At 46.9% G+C, this 19,085-nt stretch overlaps 1 protein-coding gene across 4 annotated transcripts in view; it reads right to left on the bottom strand.

Moving 5' to 3' along the window:
- Positions 1-19,085, bottom strand: part of CYS1 (cystin 1) — a 46,610-nt gene that overhangs the window by 9,101 nt on the left and 18,424 nt on the right. For 2 of the 4 annotated variants that reach the window (XM_084622095.1, XM_084622094.1), the window contains exon 2: positions 18,374-18,425. In XM_084622095.1, the coding sequence (XP_084478221.1) occupies positions 18,374-18,425 (52 nt within the window). Of the gene's footprint in view, positions 1-18,369; positions 18,426-19,085 lie in introns of all 4 variants that reach the window. The other 2 variants (XM_084622097.1, XM_084622096.1) reach the window with 1 other exon arrangement.

Below are 19,085 nucleotides of genomic sequence, written 5' to 3'. Positions count from 1 at the left end.
CAGAGATAGCTGGTAGAGAATCCCCCTTGCATAGGAGAACTCTTGGATGTAAGAAAGCTGGCTGCTCTAGCAACAGCCAGTCCCAGTGTTAAGCAAGAGATGGGGTGTGTCAGGGGAATTCGGGGGGCAGGGCATGGGTGGGACTGGGTCTGCTGAAGCAGAGCTCTACTATGCTGATCCCGCACTGTAACTGGTGGTGCAGAGTTAAAGTAGGTCCCCAGCTGCTCTAATTTACCCTGGGGCTAGGTGGCTGAGGATCAGGAATTGTAACTGTCTGAGCTCAGCCTGTTCCGTTGCAGTGATAACCAATATTCCTCCTGACTTGGAACGGGGAAGCCCCAGAAATTTTTCACCTGGTACGCACAACCACATTTGCCCCTCAGCAACTGTTTGGTTCCTGTCCCATGGATCCGGGCACAGCTCACGACTCCAGGCATTGTGATCTGGTGAATGGGATCGCAGCCCCACTCAGCTTTGGCCCGGCAGGAGCCGCTCAATGAAACTTGGCCCTGCAGCTCTCCATCACAACCCTGCCAGATCACAATGCCATTTACTTTGGGGGCCCTCTCAAACAGGCACCCTGGGACAAACTGCCCCTTTTCCACTCCTCCCATGGGGCCGTGCCCCCACTCCCCAATTGGCACCCCTGCCAATGGTATGCACTGTGGATAATTTACACACCGCTGTGGGCTCCACTGAATTAGAAAATAGCAAATCAACACTTCTGGGGGAAAATAATTCAAAACACAGCTATTCAGTGGGAGTGAGAAATCTGGAAAGCAATAATGCAGAAAGGAAAAGGGCCAATAGTGTACAACACACAAGATAGGAGTTTTCAGTGGAGCAGAGCAGCACAAAAAGGCGCAACTCCACCAGGAATACTGTGCTCATGTCTAGTCACCTCATTACTAGGAAAATATTAACAGCTTGGAGGGAGTTTACAGAACAGCAACAAAAGTGCTTACAGGGCAGAGTGGACTGACGAAGCAAGAGAAGCTGAAAAGAAGCAAACATTTAATATAACTGAGGAAGGGGAACAGGAGAGGAGACTACATCTGTTTTAAGGGTGTTAATGCCAAGGAGGGAAAACAATTATGGAGAGGTCATAGGATACAGTAAATAGGATACAATGTGAGATGGGACAATTTAGACTAAATACAAGGAAAATTTCTTGTCATCAAGACTCATTAGGCTGTGAATTAATCTCCCACAAGGAACAATGGTGGGAGTTCCTTTGCTTGAGAAAGGACTCCTCGTTGTTTTTACACTTGGCAACGTACAACATGGGAAATCCTGCCCTGGCAGAGGGATGGACTAGAGGCTCCACAAGGCCTTTTCCTTAACGTCCATGATTCTGCTTTGTGTTGTCAGAACTAAGGAGACCCCTTTTTACTAGGGTTACTGCCTGCTGTATGACCCTTGCCACAGTCCAGTGGGGTAGTTGATGGTCACTGCAGAGAAGACGTAGCAGGAAATCTGGAATTGAAATGTCAGATTTTTTAAGACAGATTTATCCTTTTTCTGAGGATAGGAAAGTAAACAATAAATTGTTAACGTTCCTTCTTAAAGCAAATGTGACTATTGACTCAGGACCAGATCAATGCCTTGCTTAAACACTGTACTAGAAATACAAGCTTTAGGGGCGGTCATAAGATCACAGTAATTAGAAAGGGAAAAGATATATTAGGTCATCTGGTCCATCCTGCTGCTAGGTCACAGTGCCCTGACAGAGGGTGTCTGAAATACTAAACTGATTTAAAATTTTTATTAAAGCTAACTTTAAAATGATCTAATACACAGGTTAAGGAAAGAGTGCCTATACATCTGGGCATAATGCTTAAATTATCCAAAAGTACAAAGATTTTGGTTTAAAAGTCATAAAATACATATTGTATATACTATGCAATATCCCAAATTAAGGTTAATAAATTTAACAATACAGATAAAATATTAGCATCCAAATATTTGGGTACATCACTCATAAAAAGATATTAAGAATAGCTTCTGGAAAACAAACACAGCAATGAGTGTATAGTGTCCCTTAATAATTGAGAATTTAGGATAGATTGTCCCTCAGTAAATACAATCCATCAGAAAAGTATTTTGGTTACCTTCCCAACTTCACTTCTCGGTGGCACTCTGGCTCATCTCTCCTGGTATTGCCAATGTCCGGTAATGTGTTCTAAATAGATGTCCTTTGACCTCCTGATGGCATCTGATACCATGAGTTGCTGCATCAGCTGAGCGTAGCACTGACTGATTCCACATTCCTGCACCACTCGCTCGTTACTGGGATCCCATGTGCCTAGGGCTCCAATGATCGATGCATGTGTTTGAACTTCATAACCCCTAATTCTCAAGGCATCAGACAGAGAGGTGTATTTCTTCACCTTTCAAACTGGGGACATCCACCACGACAATCTTCTTCTGTTTCTCGTTAGTGATGATGACATCCGGTTGCAATTGGCTGTCCGTTCCAGGGATAGCGGAGTTCACGGCAACCTACCCCATGGGTGGTGAGATGGCTCTGACTAGGCGATCTTGGATGGAATTGTAGCGCAGCTGCCAGGCTCTGGAATGGGGCTTGCAACTACACAAGACATGAGGTAACGTCTCATTAGCATAGCCATACTTTCTGCATCGCTTGTCCCAATTTCCGGGACGGACAGCTCCGTTCAGCGGGAGGTAGTTGAGCCAGGCCCTGTGGATGAATCTCCAGTCAGCAAATCGGGTGAACCTGTCCCTGGGGAGGAAGTGGTTGATGGCATCCCACTTGCATGTCACTTTGAAGGCCTTGCCCTGGTCCGGCTTCTGTTTCAGGTTTTCCACATACTGGCAGTGGATGGCATCCTTCAAGATCCTCTCCAGCATAGTTCTAGCTCTCAGAGTGATGATTGTGTGCTCTGTATTCTTCACCTGTGGCACCAGGACTCCCAGTTCCTAACGTTCTTCACACCATGTCCAGTGGCAGCCAATACGCTTCTCCAGCCGTTGCGTAGCACTTTGGGCATGAGTCCAAAGTGAAGCAAAGTCTCCCCCATCTCTTCCAAAGTCGCTTTCCAGAGGTCCGCTCAGGTAGGTGGCAACATCTTGGTTGGAAGAGGTCCTGGCGATTCGCTTCCTGATGACGTCATGCACAGCACTCGCTGCGATGTTCCTCACCAAGGCGTCCAGGCATGTAGGAAGGCATGAGTGATTACCGCAACGTCATATCGATCACCCATTTGAGGGATGTTGGTGCCACCCTGCCTGAGTGAGATGTACACCAGTTCATTGCTGTCCCTCTGGAGAAGAAACATCCACTGCTTTATGGTGTTGTCTGCCCTGTTAAGATTGGATCTTCGCCAAAATGCTAAGAAGCAGCTGTGATTATCCTACGTCAAACCAAGCCTCCAAAGCTAAAAGTTCTCAGAACTCGCTTAATTATTTTGTGGATGTGTCACTATCTGGATGGATCTCATCTCCGACAGTTGTGGTTATGGGGTACAGACTGATGCAGGACAGGATTCAAAGTAGATTTACTGCCTTTGCGGAACTGCTTTCCAGGAAGAAATACAGCAAATGAGGCTGCATCTTCTTCTTCTTCTTTTTTTTTTTAAAGCTTTTCCACTTTTCTTGTTTCTTCTTTTCGTTCTTTTCCTTTGTTTTATTGGTTTTGTTATTTCTTCAGTGATTGGCTCTATCAGTGATGGACCTGATTTGGTCCACCTGGGACTGATTCTGCTCTCAGGCACACCAGAGTAACTCCACAAATGTCCATTTATACCAGTGTGACAGAGCAGAATCTGATCCGGTGAAAGATGAGACAACTCTAGGAACGAAACGTTACTTAGTTGGTTTGACTTTTCCAAAAACTGAAATTCTGTTGACAGAATGATTAGTTTAACAGATGTTCCCATAGAGTTCTTGATGCTAAAGACTATAGTCCTGATTGTTATTTACACTAAGGTCACTTTAGACAGTGTAAAGTGGGAGTAAGTCTATATTTACTCCCATTTTAAAACCTCTTAAAACTGGCAGAGCAAAGTGGCCTTAGTGTAAATGAGATTAAGGTTCTGCTTCTTCATCATAGACCTGTAGCTGTCTCCAGCTTGCTTTCTCCTTAATCCAGATGTCCTTCCAAATATTCTCCACATTTTCTTTTGAGAGTATGAATTTTCCAGCGGTGACCCACTTTCTATATTAGAATCACAATTGTTTCCTTTGCATTTCAAAGTGGCAGAGATAAGCAAGTTCCTCATAGAGGCGCAAGATGGGGTACGGATTAGCCAGAGCCTATAGCTGCTATGGTTAGTTTGGGAATCTTTTGACTCACTCTTTGGCATGATCAAATTCACCAAAAGGCTCTGCAGCAACCCTTTCCAGACAAAACAGAATAACTGTAATCATGGTGCAAAGGCCAGTGAGGGTGCTGGGAAATATCAGAAGAGGGTGGATTTTTTTACTGAGAGTGCCTGCCTGTATGACCACTCTGCCTAACCACTGCCCACCATCCTTGTTAGCTGTCAAGGGACTGGAGCTGACGAGAAGCTTGCTCAGAAAGTGGGATTCTCGTCAATTTCAATTCCCTACTGGCTCAAAAGCAAAGGAGCGAGCTGGCAGGGAGCAAGGATTGAGCCACCAACATGTGCTTTCATGTCATATCCATCAGTGATGTCTATGGTTAATAGGTCACAGCCTGATAACCAGAATTTTCACTCAGACTGATCTACACCTCCTTCTGGAGAGACAAAGCTGCTTAAAATCAAGAGAGTCACTGTTTGGCGTAAGAAAATGATATTTAAAATCTTTCATCAGTGCCCCATTCACACATCTATCTTACTGCTCCCAGTGCTCCTCTTGTAGGCAGTCATAGGAGAACAGTCTGGGAGCCATTGCTCGTGCTAGTGGACATACTGTTTCAGATTTTCTTTCCTTTATTGCTATACAAACACGCACCATTTTAATCCAACCAGCCTTCACGAAACCACGGAAGAGGCTGATTGGGCCACAGTGTCCTGTGTCTGCTCTGTGTGACTGTGAACCAAAGGGAAGGAATCTCCCTGAAGCGAGAAGAGGAGGGCGGCTTGGCTCACCTGAATGCAGTTGAAAGGGTAGTTATCTCACAAGCCTTATCAACCCAAGAGAGCTGGGCCACTGCAGTTTGCCCCTGTGTGACTGCACCGGTGCAAGTAGCCATATCTCCCCTGGGCACAACAGAGTAGCATGGTAGCACCCAGCATTCCTGCACCTGTGTTGTGGGGATCTAGTCCACAGTTCTCTGTGGTCTGTTCTAGCCAGATACTGGTATGGTCTTGTCATCGCAGTATCTGAGCTCCTCACAACCAGTCATTTGTGGAATTTATCCAGGAAGTCTGGAAGCATTATCAAACATAAGAACATAAGAAAGGCCATACTGGGTCAGACCAAAGGTCCATCCAGCCCAGTACCCTGTCTACCAACAGTGGCCAATGCCAGGTGCCCCAGAAGGAGTGAATCTAACAGGTAATGATCTAGTGATATCTCTCCTGCCATCCATCTCCACCCTCTGACAAACAGAAGCTAGCAACACCATTCCTTACCCATCCTGGCTAATAGCCATTAATGGACTTAACCTCCATGAATTTATTTAGTTCTTTTTAATCCCTGTTATAGTCCTAGCCTTCACAACCTCCTCAGGCAAGGAGTTCCACAGGTTGACTGTGCACTGAGTGAAGAAGAACTTCCCTTTATTTGTTTTAAACCTGCTACCCATTCATTTAATTTGGTGGCCCCTACTTCTTATATTATGGGAACAAGTAAATAACTTTTCCTTATTCACTTTCTCCACACCACTCATGATTTTATATACCTCTATCATATCCCCCTTTAGTCTCCTCTTTTCCAAGCTGAAAAGTCCTAGCCTCTTTAATCTCTCCTCCTACAGGACCCATTCCAACCCCCTAATCATTTTATTTGCCCTTTTCTGAACCTTTTCCAATGCCAGTATATCTTTTTTGAGATGAGGGGACCACATCTGTACGCAGTATTCAATATGTGGGCGTACCATGAATTTATATAAGGGCAATAAGATCTTCTCTGTCTTATTCTCTATCCCTTTTTTAATGATTCCTAACATTCTGTTTGCTTTTTTGACTGCCGCTGCACACTGCAGGGACGTCTTCAGAGAACTATCCACGATGACTCCAAGATCTCTTTCCCGATTAGTTATATCTAAATTAGCCCCCATCATATTGTATGTATAGTTGGCGTTATTTTTTCCAATGTGCATTACTTTACATTTATCCACATTAAATTTCATTTGCCATTTTGTTGCCCAATCACTTAGTTTTGTGAGATCTTTTTGAAGTTCTTCACAGTCTGCTTTGGTCTTAACTATCTTGAGCAGTTTAGTATCATCTGGAAACTTTGCCACCTCAGTCTTTACCCCTTTCTCCAGATCATTTAAGAATAAGTTGAATAGGACTGGTCCTAGGACTGACCTTTGGGGAACACCACTAGTTACCCCTCTCCTTTCTGAAAATTAACCATTTATTCCGACCCTTTGTTCCCTGTCTTTTAACCAGTTCTCAATCCATGAAAGAATCTTCCCTCTTGGTGGATAGAAAGCTGGCTAGATTGTCGGGCTCAACGGGTAGTGATCAATGGCTTCATGTCTAGTTGGCAGCTGGTATCAAGTGGAGTGCCCCAAGGGTCGGTCCTGGGGCCGGTTTTGTTCAATATCTTCATAAATGATCTGGAGGAAGGTGTGGATTGCACCCTCAGCAAGTTTGCAGATGACACTAAACTGGGAGGAGAGGTAGATATGCTGGAGGGTAGGGATAGGATACAGAGGGCCCTAGACAAATTAGAGGATTGGGCCAAAAGAAATCTGATGAGGTTCAACAAGGACAAGTGCAGAGTCCTGCACTTAGGAAGGAAGAATCCAATGCACCGCTACAGACTAGGAACCGAATGGCTCGGCAGCAGTTCTGCGGAAAAGGACCTAGGGGTTACAATGGACAAGAAGCTGGATATGAGTCAACAGTGTGCCCTTGTTGCCAAGAAGGCCAATGGCATTTTGGGATGTATAAGTAGGGGCATTGCCAGCAGATCAAGGGACATGATCGTTCCCCTGTATTCGACACTGGTGAGGCCTCATCTGGAGTACTGTGTCCAGTTTTGGGCCCCACACTACAAGCAGGATGTGGAAAAATTGGAAAGAGTCCAGCGGAGGGCAACAAAAATTATTAGGGGACTGGAACACATGAGTTAGGAGGAGAGGCTGAGGGAACTGGGGATGTTTAGTCTACGGAATAGAAGAATGAGGGGGGATTTGACAGCTGCTTTCAACTACCTGAAAGGGGGTTCCAAAGAGGATGGCTCTAGACGGTTCTCAGTGGTAGCAGATGACAGAACAAGGAATAATGGTCTCAAGTTGCAGTGGGGGAGGTTTAGGTTGGATATTAGGAAAAACTTTTTCACTAGGAGAGTGGTGAAACACTGGAATGCGTTACCTAGGGAGGTGGTAGAATCTCTTTCCTTAGAAGTTTTTAAGGTCAGGCTTGACAAAGCCCTGGCTGGGATGATTTAATTGGGGATCGGTCCTGCTTTGAGCAGGGGGTTGGACTAGATGACCTCCTGAGGTCCCTTCCAACCCTGATATTCTATGATTCTCTTATCCCATGACAACTTAATTTACGTAAGAGCCTTTGGTAAGGGACCTTGACAAAGGCTTTCTGGAAATCTAAGTACACTATGACAGGTTTCAGAGTAGCAGCCGTGTTAGTCTGTATTCGCAAAAAGAAAAGGAGTACTTGTGGCACCTTAGAGACTAACCAATTTATTTGAGCATGAGCTTTCGTGCTACACGAAAGCTCATGCTCAAATAAATTGGTTAGTCTCTAAGGTGCCACACGTACTCCTTTTCTTTTTAAGTACACTATGTCCACTGGATCCCCCTTGTCCACATGTTTGTTGACCCCCTCAAAGAACTCTAATAGATTAGTAAGACATGATCTCCCTTTACAGAAACCATGTTGACTTTTGCGCAACAATTTATGTTCTCCTATGTGTCTGACAATTTTATTCTTTACTATTGTTTCAACTAATTTGCCCAGTACTGACGTTAGACTTACTTGTCTGTAATTGCCAGGATCACCTCTAGAGCCCTTCTTAAATATTGGTGTTACATTAGCTATCTTCCAGTCATTGGGTATAGTAGCTGATTTAAAGGACAGGTTACAAACCACAGTTAATAGTTCCGAAATTTCACATTTGAGTTCTTTCAGAACTCTTGAGTGAATGCCATCTGGTCCCGGTGACTTGTTACTGTTAAGTTTCTCAATTAATTCCAAAACCTCCCCTAGTGACACTTCAATCTGTGACAATTCCTCAGATTTGTCACATACAACAGATGGCTCAGGTTTGGGAATCTCCCTAACATCTTCAGCCGTGAAGACTGAAGCAAAGAATTCATTTAGCCCTGGTCTACACTAGGACTTTAGGTCGAATTTAGCAGCGTTAAATCGATTTAAACCTGCACCCGTCCACACAATGAAGCCCTTTATTTCGACTTAAAGGGCTCTTAAAATCGATTTCCTTACTCCACCCCTGACAAGTGGATTAGCGCTTAAATCGACATTGCCGGCTCGAATTTGGGGTACTGTGGACACAATTCGATGGTATTGGCCTCCGGGAGCTATCCCAGAGTGCTCCATTCTGACCGCTCTGGACAGCACTCTCAACTCAGATGCACTGGCCAGGTAGACAGTAAAAGAACCGCAAACTTTTGAATCTCATTTCCTGTTTGGCCAGCGTGGCAAGCTGCAGGTGACCATGCAGAGCTCATCAGCACAGGTGACCATGATGGAGTCCCAGAATCGCAAAAGAGCTCCAGCATGGACCGAACGGGAGGTACGGGATCTGATCGCTGTTTGGGGAGAGGAATCCGTGCTATCAGAACTCCGTTCCAGTTTTCGAAATGCCAAAACCTTTGTCAAAATCTCCCAGGGCATGAAGGACAGAGGCCATAACAGGGACCCGAAGCAGTGCCGCGTGAAACTGAAGGAGCTGAGGCAAGCCTACCAGAAAACCAGAGAGGCGAACAGCCACTCTGGGTCAGAGCCCCAAACATGCCGCTTCTATGATGAGCTGCATGCCATTTTAGGGGGTTCAGCCACCACTACCCCAGCCGTGTTGTTTGACTCCTTCAATGGAGATGGAGGCAATACGGAAGTAGGTTTTGGGGACGAAGAAGATGATGATGAGGAGGAGGTTGTAGATAGCTCACAGCAAGCAAGCGGAGAAACCGGTTTTCCCGACAGCCAGGAACTGTTTCTCACCCTAGACCTGGAGCCAGTACCCCCCGAACCCACCCAAGGCTGCCTCCTGGACCCAGCAGGCGGAGAAGGGACCTCTGGTGAGTGTACCTTTTAAAATGCTATACATGGTTTAAAAGCAAGCATGTGAAAGGATTACTTTGCCCTGGCATTTGCGGTTCTCCTAGATGTAGTCCTAAAGCCTTTGCAAAAGGTTTCTGGGGAGGGCAGCCTTATTTCGTCCTTCATGGTAGGACACTTTACCACTCCAGGCCAGTAACACGTACTCGGGAATCACTGTAGAACAAAGCATTGCAGTGTATGTTTGCTGGCATTCAACCAAAAGCCGTTCTTTATCTCTCTGTGTTATCCTCAGGAGAGTGAGATATAATTCATGGTCACCTGGTTGAAATAGAGTGCTTTTCTTCAGGGGACACTCAGAGGAGCCCATTCCTGCTGGGCTGTTTGCCTGTGGCTAAACAGAAATGTTCCCTGCTGTTAGCCACAGGGAGGGGGGAAGGTTGAGGGGGTAGTCACGCGGTGGGAGGAGGCAAAATGTGACCTTGTAACGAAAGCACATGTGCTATAATTCATGGTCACCTGGTTGAAATAGAGTGCTTTTCTTCAGGGGACACTCAGAGGAGCCCATTCCTGCTGGGCTGTTTGCCTGTGGCTAAACAGAAATGTTCCCCGCTGTTAGCCACAGGGAGGGGGGAAGGTTGAGGGGGTAGTCACGCGGTGGGAGGAGGCAAAATGCGACCTTGTAACAAAAGCACATGTGCTATGTATGTAATGTTAACAGCAAGGTTTACCCTGAAAGAGTGTAGCGACTGTTTTATAAAATGTGTCTTTTTAAATACCGCTGTCCCTTTTTTTTTCTCCACCAGCTGCATGTGTTTCAATGATCACAGGATCTTCTCCTTCCCAGAGGCTAGTGAAGCTTAGAAAGAAAAAAAAAACGCACTCGCGATGAAATGTTCTCCGAGCTCATGCTGTCCTCCCACACTGACAGAGCACAGACGAATGCGTGGAGGCAAATAATGTCAGAGTGCAGGAAAGCACAAAATGACCGGGAGGAGAGGTGGAGGGCTGAAGAGAGTAAGTGGCGGGCTGAAGAGAGTAAGTGGCGGGCTGAAGACAGGGCTGAAGCTCAAATGTGGCGGCAGCGTGATGAGAGGAGGCAGGATTCAATGCTGAGGCTGCTGCAGGACCAAACCAGTATGCTCCAGTGTATGGTTGAGCTGCAGCAAAGGCAGCTGGAGCACAGACTGCCACTGCTGCCCCTCTGTAACCAACCGCCCTCCTCCCCAAGTTCCATAGCCTCCACACCCAGACGCCCAAGAATGCGGTGGGGGGGCCTCCGGCCAACCAGCCACTCCACCACAGAGGATTGCCCAAAAAAAAAGAAGGCTGTCATTCAATAAATTTTAAAGTTGTAAACTTTTAAAGTGCTGTGCTTAAAGTGCTGTGTGGCATTTTCCTTCCCTCCTCCACCACCCCTCCTGGGATACCTTGGTAGTCATCTCCCTATTTGTGTGATGAATGAATAACGAATGCATGACTGTGAAGCAGCAATGACTTTATTGCCTCTGCAAGCAATGATTAAAGGGAGGAGGGGAGGGTGGTTAGCTTACAGGGAAGTAGAGTGAACCAAGGGGCGGGGGGTTTCATCAAGGAGAAACAAACAGAACTTTCACACCGTAGCCTGGCCAGTCATGAAACTGGTTTTCAAAGCTTCTCTGATGCGTACCGCGCCCTCCTGTGCTCTTCTAACCGCCCTGGTGTCTGGCTGCGCGTAACCAGCAGCCAGGCGATTTGCCTCAACCTCCCACCCCGCCATAAGCGTCTCCCCCTTACTCTCACAGATATTGTGGAGCACACAGCAAGCAGTAATAACAGTGGGAATATTGGTTTCGCTGAGGTCTAAGCGAGTCAGTAAACTGCGCCAGCGCACCTTTAAACGTCCAAATGCACATTCTACCACCATTCTGCACTTGCTCAGCCTGTAGTTGAACAGCTCCTGACTACTGTCCAGGCTGCCTGTGTACGGCTTCATGAGCCATGGCATTAAGGGGTAGGCTGGGTCCCCAAGGATACATATAGGCATTTCAACATCCCCAACAGTTATTTTCTGGTCTGGGAAGAAAGTCCCTTCCTGCAGCTTTTGAAACAGACCAGAGTTCCTGAAGATGCGAGCATCATGCACCTTTCCCGGCCATCCCACGTTGATGTTGGTGAAACGTCCCTTGTGATCCACCAGAGCTTGCAGCACTATTGAAAAGTACCCCTTGCGGTTTATGTACTCGGCGGCTTGGTGCTCCGGTGCCAAGATAGGGATATGGGTTCCGTCTATAGCCCCACCACAGTTAGGGAATCCCATTGCAGCAAAGCCATCCACTATGACCTGCACATTTCCCAGGGTCACTACCCTTGATATCAGCAGATCTTTGATTGCGTGAGCTACTTGCATAACAGCAGCCCCCACAGTAGATTTGCCCACTCCAAATTGATTCCCAACTGACCGGTAGCTGTCTGGCTTTGCAAGCTTCCACAGGGCTATCGCCACTCGCTTCTCAACTGTGAGGGCTGCTCTCATCTTGGTATTCATGCGCTTCAGGGCAGGGGAAAGCAAGTCACAAAGTTCCATGAAAGTGCCCTTACGCATGCGAAAGTTTCGCAGCCACTGGGAATCGTCCCAGACCTGCAACACTATGCGGTCCCACCAGTCTGTGCTTGTTTCCCGAGCCCAGAATCGGCGTTCCACAGCATGAACCTGCCCCATTAGCACCATGATGCATGCATGGTCAGGGCCCATGCTTTCAGAGAAATCTGTGTCCATGTCCTGATCACTCACGGGACCGCGCTGACGTCGCCTCCTCGCCCGGTATCGCGTTGCCATGTTCTGGTGCTGCATATACTGCTGGATAATGCGTGTGGTGGTTAATGTGCTCCTAATTGCCAAAATGAGCTCAGCGGCCTCCATGCTTGCCTTGGTATGGCGTCCGCACAGAAAAAAGGCGCGGAACGATTGTCTGCCGTTGCTCTGACGGAGGGAGGGGCGACTGACGACACGGCTTACAGGGTTGGCTTCAGGGAGCTAAAATCAACAAAGGGTGTGCCTGTACATCAAGGAGTATTTCAGGCAGGACTGCACGGAGGGTTCCAATAAGAAATGGTGCACCTAAGTTATCGTTGTTATTGGAACAAGGAGGTTAGCCTGGCCTCTGATTGATACATGGCTAGATTTACCTCGCTGCACCTTCTCTGTGAGTGACTGCAGTGTGATCTAGACAGGGGAGGAGGCAAATGAGTACAAAACAAATCTGGTCTATTTCTTGTTCTGACCCACTCCATCTATCTTTTACATCTTTGGCTGGGAGCAGACAGTGCAGAAGGACTGCATGCCATCCACATCTCATGGCTGCTTGGCAGAAGATGGTACAGTACGACTGCTAGCCATCTTCATCTCTTGCCTGCCTGGCATAAGATGGTACAATACGACTGCTAGCAATCCTCATCTCTTGCCTGCCTGGCAGAAGATGGTACAGTACGACTGCTAGCAGTCCGTATCGCCTGCCCGCTCACCATAAGACGGTTCAATAGGACTGCAGGACTAAAGAGAATGACCTGGTCAAGTCACTCCAAATTTAGTCCCTGCGCCCATGTCTGCCCAGGCGCTCCCAGCCGACGTGGCCAGGAGCACCTCGGACACGACGAGGACGACTACCAATCGTATTGCACCGTCTGCTACCAGAAGGCAATGGGTTGCTGCTACTGTGCAGCAAAGCCGTACCGCGTCTGCCAGCACCCAGGAGACATAGGGTGACGGTTACCTGAGCTGGCTCCATGCTTGCCGTGGTATGGTGTCTGCACAGGTAACTCATGAAAAAAGGCGCGAAACGATTGTCTGCCCTTGCTTTCACGGAGGGAGGGAGGGAACGGGGGCCTGACGACACGTACCCAGAACCACCTGCGACAATGTTTTAGCCCCATCAGAGTGCTCCATTGTGAGTGCTCTGGACAGCACTCTCAGATGCCCGATTGTTTGCCATTGCTCTGACGCTGGGAGGGGCGCTTACAGGGTTGGCTTCAGGGAGCTAAAATCAACAAAGGGGGTGGCTTTACATCAAGGAGTATTTCAGGCAGGACTTCACGGAGGGTTCCAATAAGAAATGGTGCACCTAAGTTATTGTCCTTATTGGAACAAGAAGGTTAGCCTGGCCTCTGATTGATACATGTCTAGATTTACCTCGCTGCACCTTCTCTGTAAGTGACTGCAGTGTGATCTAGAAGAATGAGTCCCCTAGACAGGGGAGGGGGGAAGCAAATAAGTACAAAACAAATCTGGTCTATTTCTTGTTTTGATCCACTCCGTCTATCTTTTACATCTTTGGCTGGCAGCAGACGGTGCAGAAGGACTGCATGCCATCCACATCTCATGGCTGCTCGGCAGAAGATGGTACAGTACGACTGCTAGCAGTCCGTATCGCCTGCCCGCTCACCATAAGACGGTTCAATAGGACTGACTGCAGGACTAAAGAGAATGACCTGCTCAAGTCACTCCAAATTTAGTCCCTGCGCCCATGTCTGCCCAGGCGCTCCTGATCGACCTCACAGAGGCAACCAGGAGCACCTCAGACATGACGATGACGGCTACCAGTCGTACTGTACCGTCTGCTGCCACAAGGCAAGGGGTTGCTGCTACTGTGTAGCAATGCCGTACCGCGTCTGCCAGCACCCAGGAGACATAGGGTGACAGTTACCTGAGCGGGCTCCATGCTTGCCGTGGTATGGCGTCTGCACAGGTAACTCAGGAAAAAAGGCGCGAAATGATTGTCTGCCCTTGCTTTCACGGGGGGAGGGAGGGAACGGGGGCCTGACGATATGTACCCAGAACCACCCGCGACAATGTTTTAGCCCCATCAGGCATTGGGATCTCAACCCAGAATTCCAATGGGCAGCGGAGACTGCGGGAACTGTGGGATAGCTACCCACAGTGCAACGCTCCGGAAGTCGACGCTTGCCTCGGTACTGTGGAAGCGCTCCGCCGAGTTAATGCACTTAATGCACTTAGAGCATTTTCTGTGGGGACACCCACACTCGAATATATAAAACCGATTTCTAAAAAACCGACTTCTATAAATTCGACCTAATTTCGTAGTGTAGACATACCCTTAGTTTCTCTGCGATGACTTTAAGTGCTCCTTTTGTATCTCGATCATCCAGGGCCCCACTGGTTGTTTAGCAGGCTTCCTGCTTCCGATGTACTTAAAAAACATTTTGTTATTACCTTTTGAGTTTTTGGCTAGCTGTTCTTAAAACTCCTTTTTGGCTTTTCTTATTATATTTTTACATTTAATTTGGCAGTGTTTATGCTCTTTTCTATTTACCTCACTAGGATTTGACTTCCACTTTTTAAAAGATGCCTTTTTATCTCTCACTGCTTCTTTTACATGGTTGTTAAGCCACGGTAGCTCTTTTTTAGTTCTTTTACTGTGTTTTTTAATTGGGGTATACATTTAAGTTGAGCCTCTATTATGGTGCCTTTGAAAAGTGTCCATGCAGCTTGCAGGGATTTCACTCTAGTCACTGTACCTTTTAATTTTTGTTTAACTAACCTCCTCATTTTTGCATAGTTCCCCGTTCTGAAATTAAATGCCACAGTGTTGGGCTGTTGACATGTTCTTCCCATCACAGGAATATTAAATGTTATTATATTATGGTCACTATTTCCAAGCAATCCTGTTATAGTTACCTCTTGGACCAGATCCTGCGCTCCCCTCAGGACTAGATCGAGAGTTGCCTCTCCCCTTGTGGGTTCCTGTACCAGCTGCTCCACGAAGCAGCCATTTAAAGTATCGAGAAATTTTGTCTCTGCATTTTGTCCTGAGGTGACATGTACCCAGTCAATATGGGGATAATTGAAATCCCCCACTATTATTGAGTTTTTTATTTTGATAGCCTCTCTAATCTCCCTTAGCATTTCATCGTCACGACCACTGTCCTGGTCAGGTGGTCGATAGTAGATCCCTACTGTTATATTCTTATTAGAGCATGGAATTACTATTCATAGAGATTCTATGGAGAATGTGGATTCATTTAAGATTTTATTTCATTTGATTCTACATTTTCTTTCACATATAGTGCCACTCTCCCCCCGCCCCCCCCCGCCCCCGCACGACCTGTTCTGTCCTTCTGATATATTTTGTACCCCGGAATGATTGTGTCCCATTGATTGTCCTCACTGCACCAGGTTTCTGTGATGCCTATTATGTCAATATCCTCCTTTAACACAAGGCACTCTAGTTCACCCATCTTATTATTTAGACTTCTAGCACTTGTGTACAAGCACTTTAAAAACTTGTCACTGTTTATTTGTCTGCCCTTTTCTGAGGTGTCAGATTCTTTATGTGAATGTTTCTCGTCTGATCTGGCCCATACTTTATCCTCTTCCATCCTCACCTCCTGACTAAAACCTAGCAAATCTCTATCAATAGACTCTCCTCTAAGAGAAGTCTCTGTCCGATCCGCGTGCGCCTTTACAGCAACTGGCTTTCCCCCATCTCTTAGTTTAAAAATTGCTCTGCAACCTTTTTAACGTTAAGTGCCAGCAGTCTGGATCCACTTTGGTTTAGGTGGAGCCCATCCTTCCTGTATAGGCTCCCCCTATCCCAAAAGTTTCCCCAGTTCCTAATAAATCTAAACCCCTCCTCTACACCATCGTCTCATCCATGCATTGAGACTCTGAAGCTCTGCCTGCCTACCTGGCCCTGCGCCTGGAACTGGAAGCATTTCTGAGAATGCCACCATAGAGGTCCTGGATTTCAGTCTCTTTCCTAGCAGCCTAAATTTGGCCTCCAGGACGTCTCTCCTACCCTTCCCTATGTCATTGGTACCTACATGTACCATGACCACCGGCTCCTCCCCAGCACTACACATAAGTCTATCTAGATGCCTCGAGAGATCCGCAACCTTCAAACCAGGCAGGCAAGTCACCATATGGTTCTCCCAGTCATCACAAACCCAGCCAGCTATGTTTCTAATGATCAAATCTCCCATTACTAACACCTGTCTTTTCCTAATGACTGGAGTTCCCTCCCCCGGAGAGGTAACCTCAGTGCGAGAGGAGACCCCAACATCATCTGGAAGGAGGGTCCCAACTATGGGAAGGTTTCCCTCTGTTCCAGTTGACTGCTCTCCTTCTCTGGGCCTTTCATCCTCCTTAACAGCTCAGGGGCTGTCTGACCTGAGGTGGGACAAATCTACAGTGTCCCGGAAAGCCTCATCAGCATACTTCTCTGCCTCCCTTAGCTCCACCAGTTCCACCACCCTGGCCTCCAAAACCCGTACACAGTCTCTGAGGACCAGGAGCTCCTTGCACCAAATGCACACATACACCACCTGCCCACAGGCAGGTAATCATACATGCTACACTGAGTGCAATAAACAGGATAGCCCCCACTCTGCTGCTGGGCTTCTGCCTGCATTCTTTCCTACAGCTACCTAGGTTAATGATAGGGTTTTTTGTTTAAATCAAGAAGTTTTGATTATAGTTTAGTTTAAAGGTTTTAAAGAATGGCAAGTGTACCTCGTACCCTTTCCACTCCCCTTCCAAACTCCCTCTCGAAACTCCTTATTAGCAGCCTCTGTTCTCAAAGCTTTATCACCGCTTTACAGAGGAAAGGTTATCAGCCCATTTACAGACTGGAGGTTTTTCTGATTACCCGGGAAGCCTGTGAGTGAGCCAGGAATTGATCACGTCTCCTGTGCCCTGGTCTAGTGCACTACTCCCTATATCACGCTTCCTCCCCAGGGCCCTGTCCAGACGCTGGAAGGTCCAATGGATTGCTCGTCCTAAGGATGAGGACCTTCCGAAGGCCACATGACCCATCTCCCTTCTTCTGCACCCCAGAGTGTCCAGGACTGAAACTCAGTGCTGTGCTCCAGCTGAAACTTGGCTCTCCTAAGGGAACATGTCCTGTGGGGTGCAGGGGAGTGTGTGTGTGGAATTTCTTCTGACTCCACTCCCCTTTCCTGCAGACCTCCAGATATTCACAGCACAGGAGCCCTCCTCATGTGTACCTAGGAGGTGTGCAGGGATAGTCTTCTCTTCCTGCTGATCTCTGCTCCCTTCCACATGCATCCATTACAACCTCTACTCCCATCTCATGCCCTCCCTGCAGAAGTTCCCATTGCAGGGCCTTGTGCACTGGTGCACCTCAGTCCATCCTATTCTCTGCCTGTGGCACACAACAGTCTAGTCTCTGGTGGGCTGTGATACTTCGACCTCATTTCATTTGTTGGATCTAGTGTGCAGGTGCTGTCTGGTGTTGGTGGCCTGTGACATACAGGAGGTCAGACTAGATGATCTGGTATCCTTCTGGCCTTAAATTCTCTGAGATCTTTCAGAGTAGCAGCCGTGTTAGTCTGTATCCGCAAAAAGAAAAGGAGTACTTGTGGCACCTTAGAGACTAACCAATTTATTTGAGCATAAGCTTTCGTGGGCTAGAACCCACTTCATCAGATGCATGGAGTGGAAAATACAGTAGGCAGGTATAAATACACAGCACATGAAAAAAAGGGAGTTGCCTTACCAAGTGGGGGGTCAATGCTAACGAGGCCAATTAAATTAGGGTGGATGTGGCCCATTCTCAACAGTTGACAAGAAGGGGTGAGTATCAACAAAGGGAAAATTACTTTTTGTAGTGACCCAGCCACTCCCAGTCTTTATTCAGGCCTAATTTGATGGTGTTAAGTTTGCAAGCTACACTGAGCTGCTTTAAACAAATCATTTCTACCTTTTTCAGGCTTATTTTCACAAACTTTACTAGCCAACAATTCATCACTTACCAAGACTGTCCCCTTCCTTCTTCAGTTAGGGCTTTAACCTGAGGTACTTGGGAAGCAGCAATGAGGGTGTGGGGGCTCCAAAGGGACGTGTGGTGGGGTACAGAAGAGGAAGGGGCCTTCTCTGCCCTGAGACACACAATATGTGATAAAATGATTTGCTACTGTCACACCCTGATGCTAAAGATGTAATGTGAAAGGAAGATGTACCTTTCTGTCAAATGTCACACTGAATGCTACTTACTCACTCGCGGAGTTGTTGTTGTTCTCTGGGTCCTGTGTACTTCTTGTTAAGGAGGCCTAGAAAAGAATAAACGGAGCAGTGCTGTCATATTTGAAATAAAACATTTGCAAATATATAGCTACCTTTGCATGTGCAGAGCCACGTTGGCTCTGCCTTAGCATTCTATGCAACCTCAATGAAGGCAATCGAGGTGCCCAAGATGTAAGAAACAGGCCTGTTGTTTTTTAGTTATAAAAGCCTCGCTAGGTCACCTTCAGCATCTAAGGAGCCTGGCTGTCTTTGATCTGCAGATCTGAAATCATTAAACATTAACTAATTAAGCCTCCTAATTTCCCTGTGAGGCAGGTGAACATTATAATGCCTAGTTCAAAGATGAGTAAATTGAGGCCTAGAGTGGTGATGTATTAAAGAGAAGTTAAAAGAAAGATGCCCTGATTCTTCTCATCTGACTAGTCTGAACATATCCCTGAGGAGAAGCACTTCCCACCACGTACAAACCAGGAATTGCTCCTACAACTGGCACTTGTAGTTACAGTTGGTATCGCTGTGCCCCTTGCTGGCACCGACTGTCTTGGTGAGAGCTGACTTTTATCTGGGACCCTTAGAAATCTTGGCCCAGGCCCAACATTCATTTTCTGTCAAAGCATGAAACTTGGCTTACAGAAATCTTCATGAAAAGCTTTAATTTTTAAATTAAAGCAATTTAAAAGGACACT

Source organism: Lepidochelys olivacea (assembly GCF_965140295.1).
Source record: "Lepidochelys olivacea isolate rLepOli2 genome assembly, chromosome: 3".
NCBI classification, from domain to species: Eukaryota; Metazoa; Chordata; order Testudines; family Cheloniidae; genus Lepidochelys; species Lepidochelys olivacea.
This window is presented reverse-complemented; position numbering and strand designations above follow the sequence as displayed.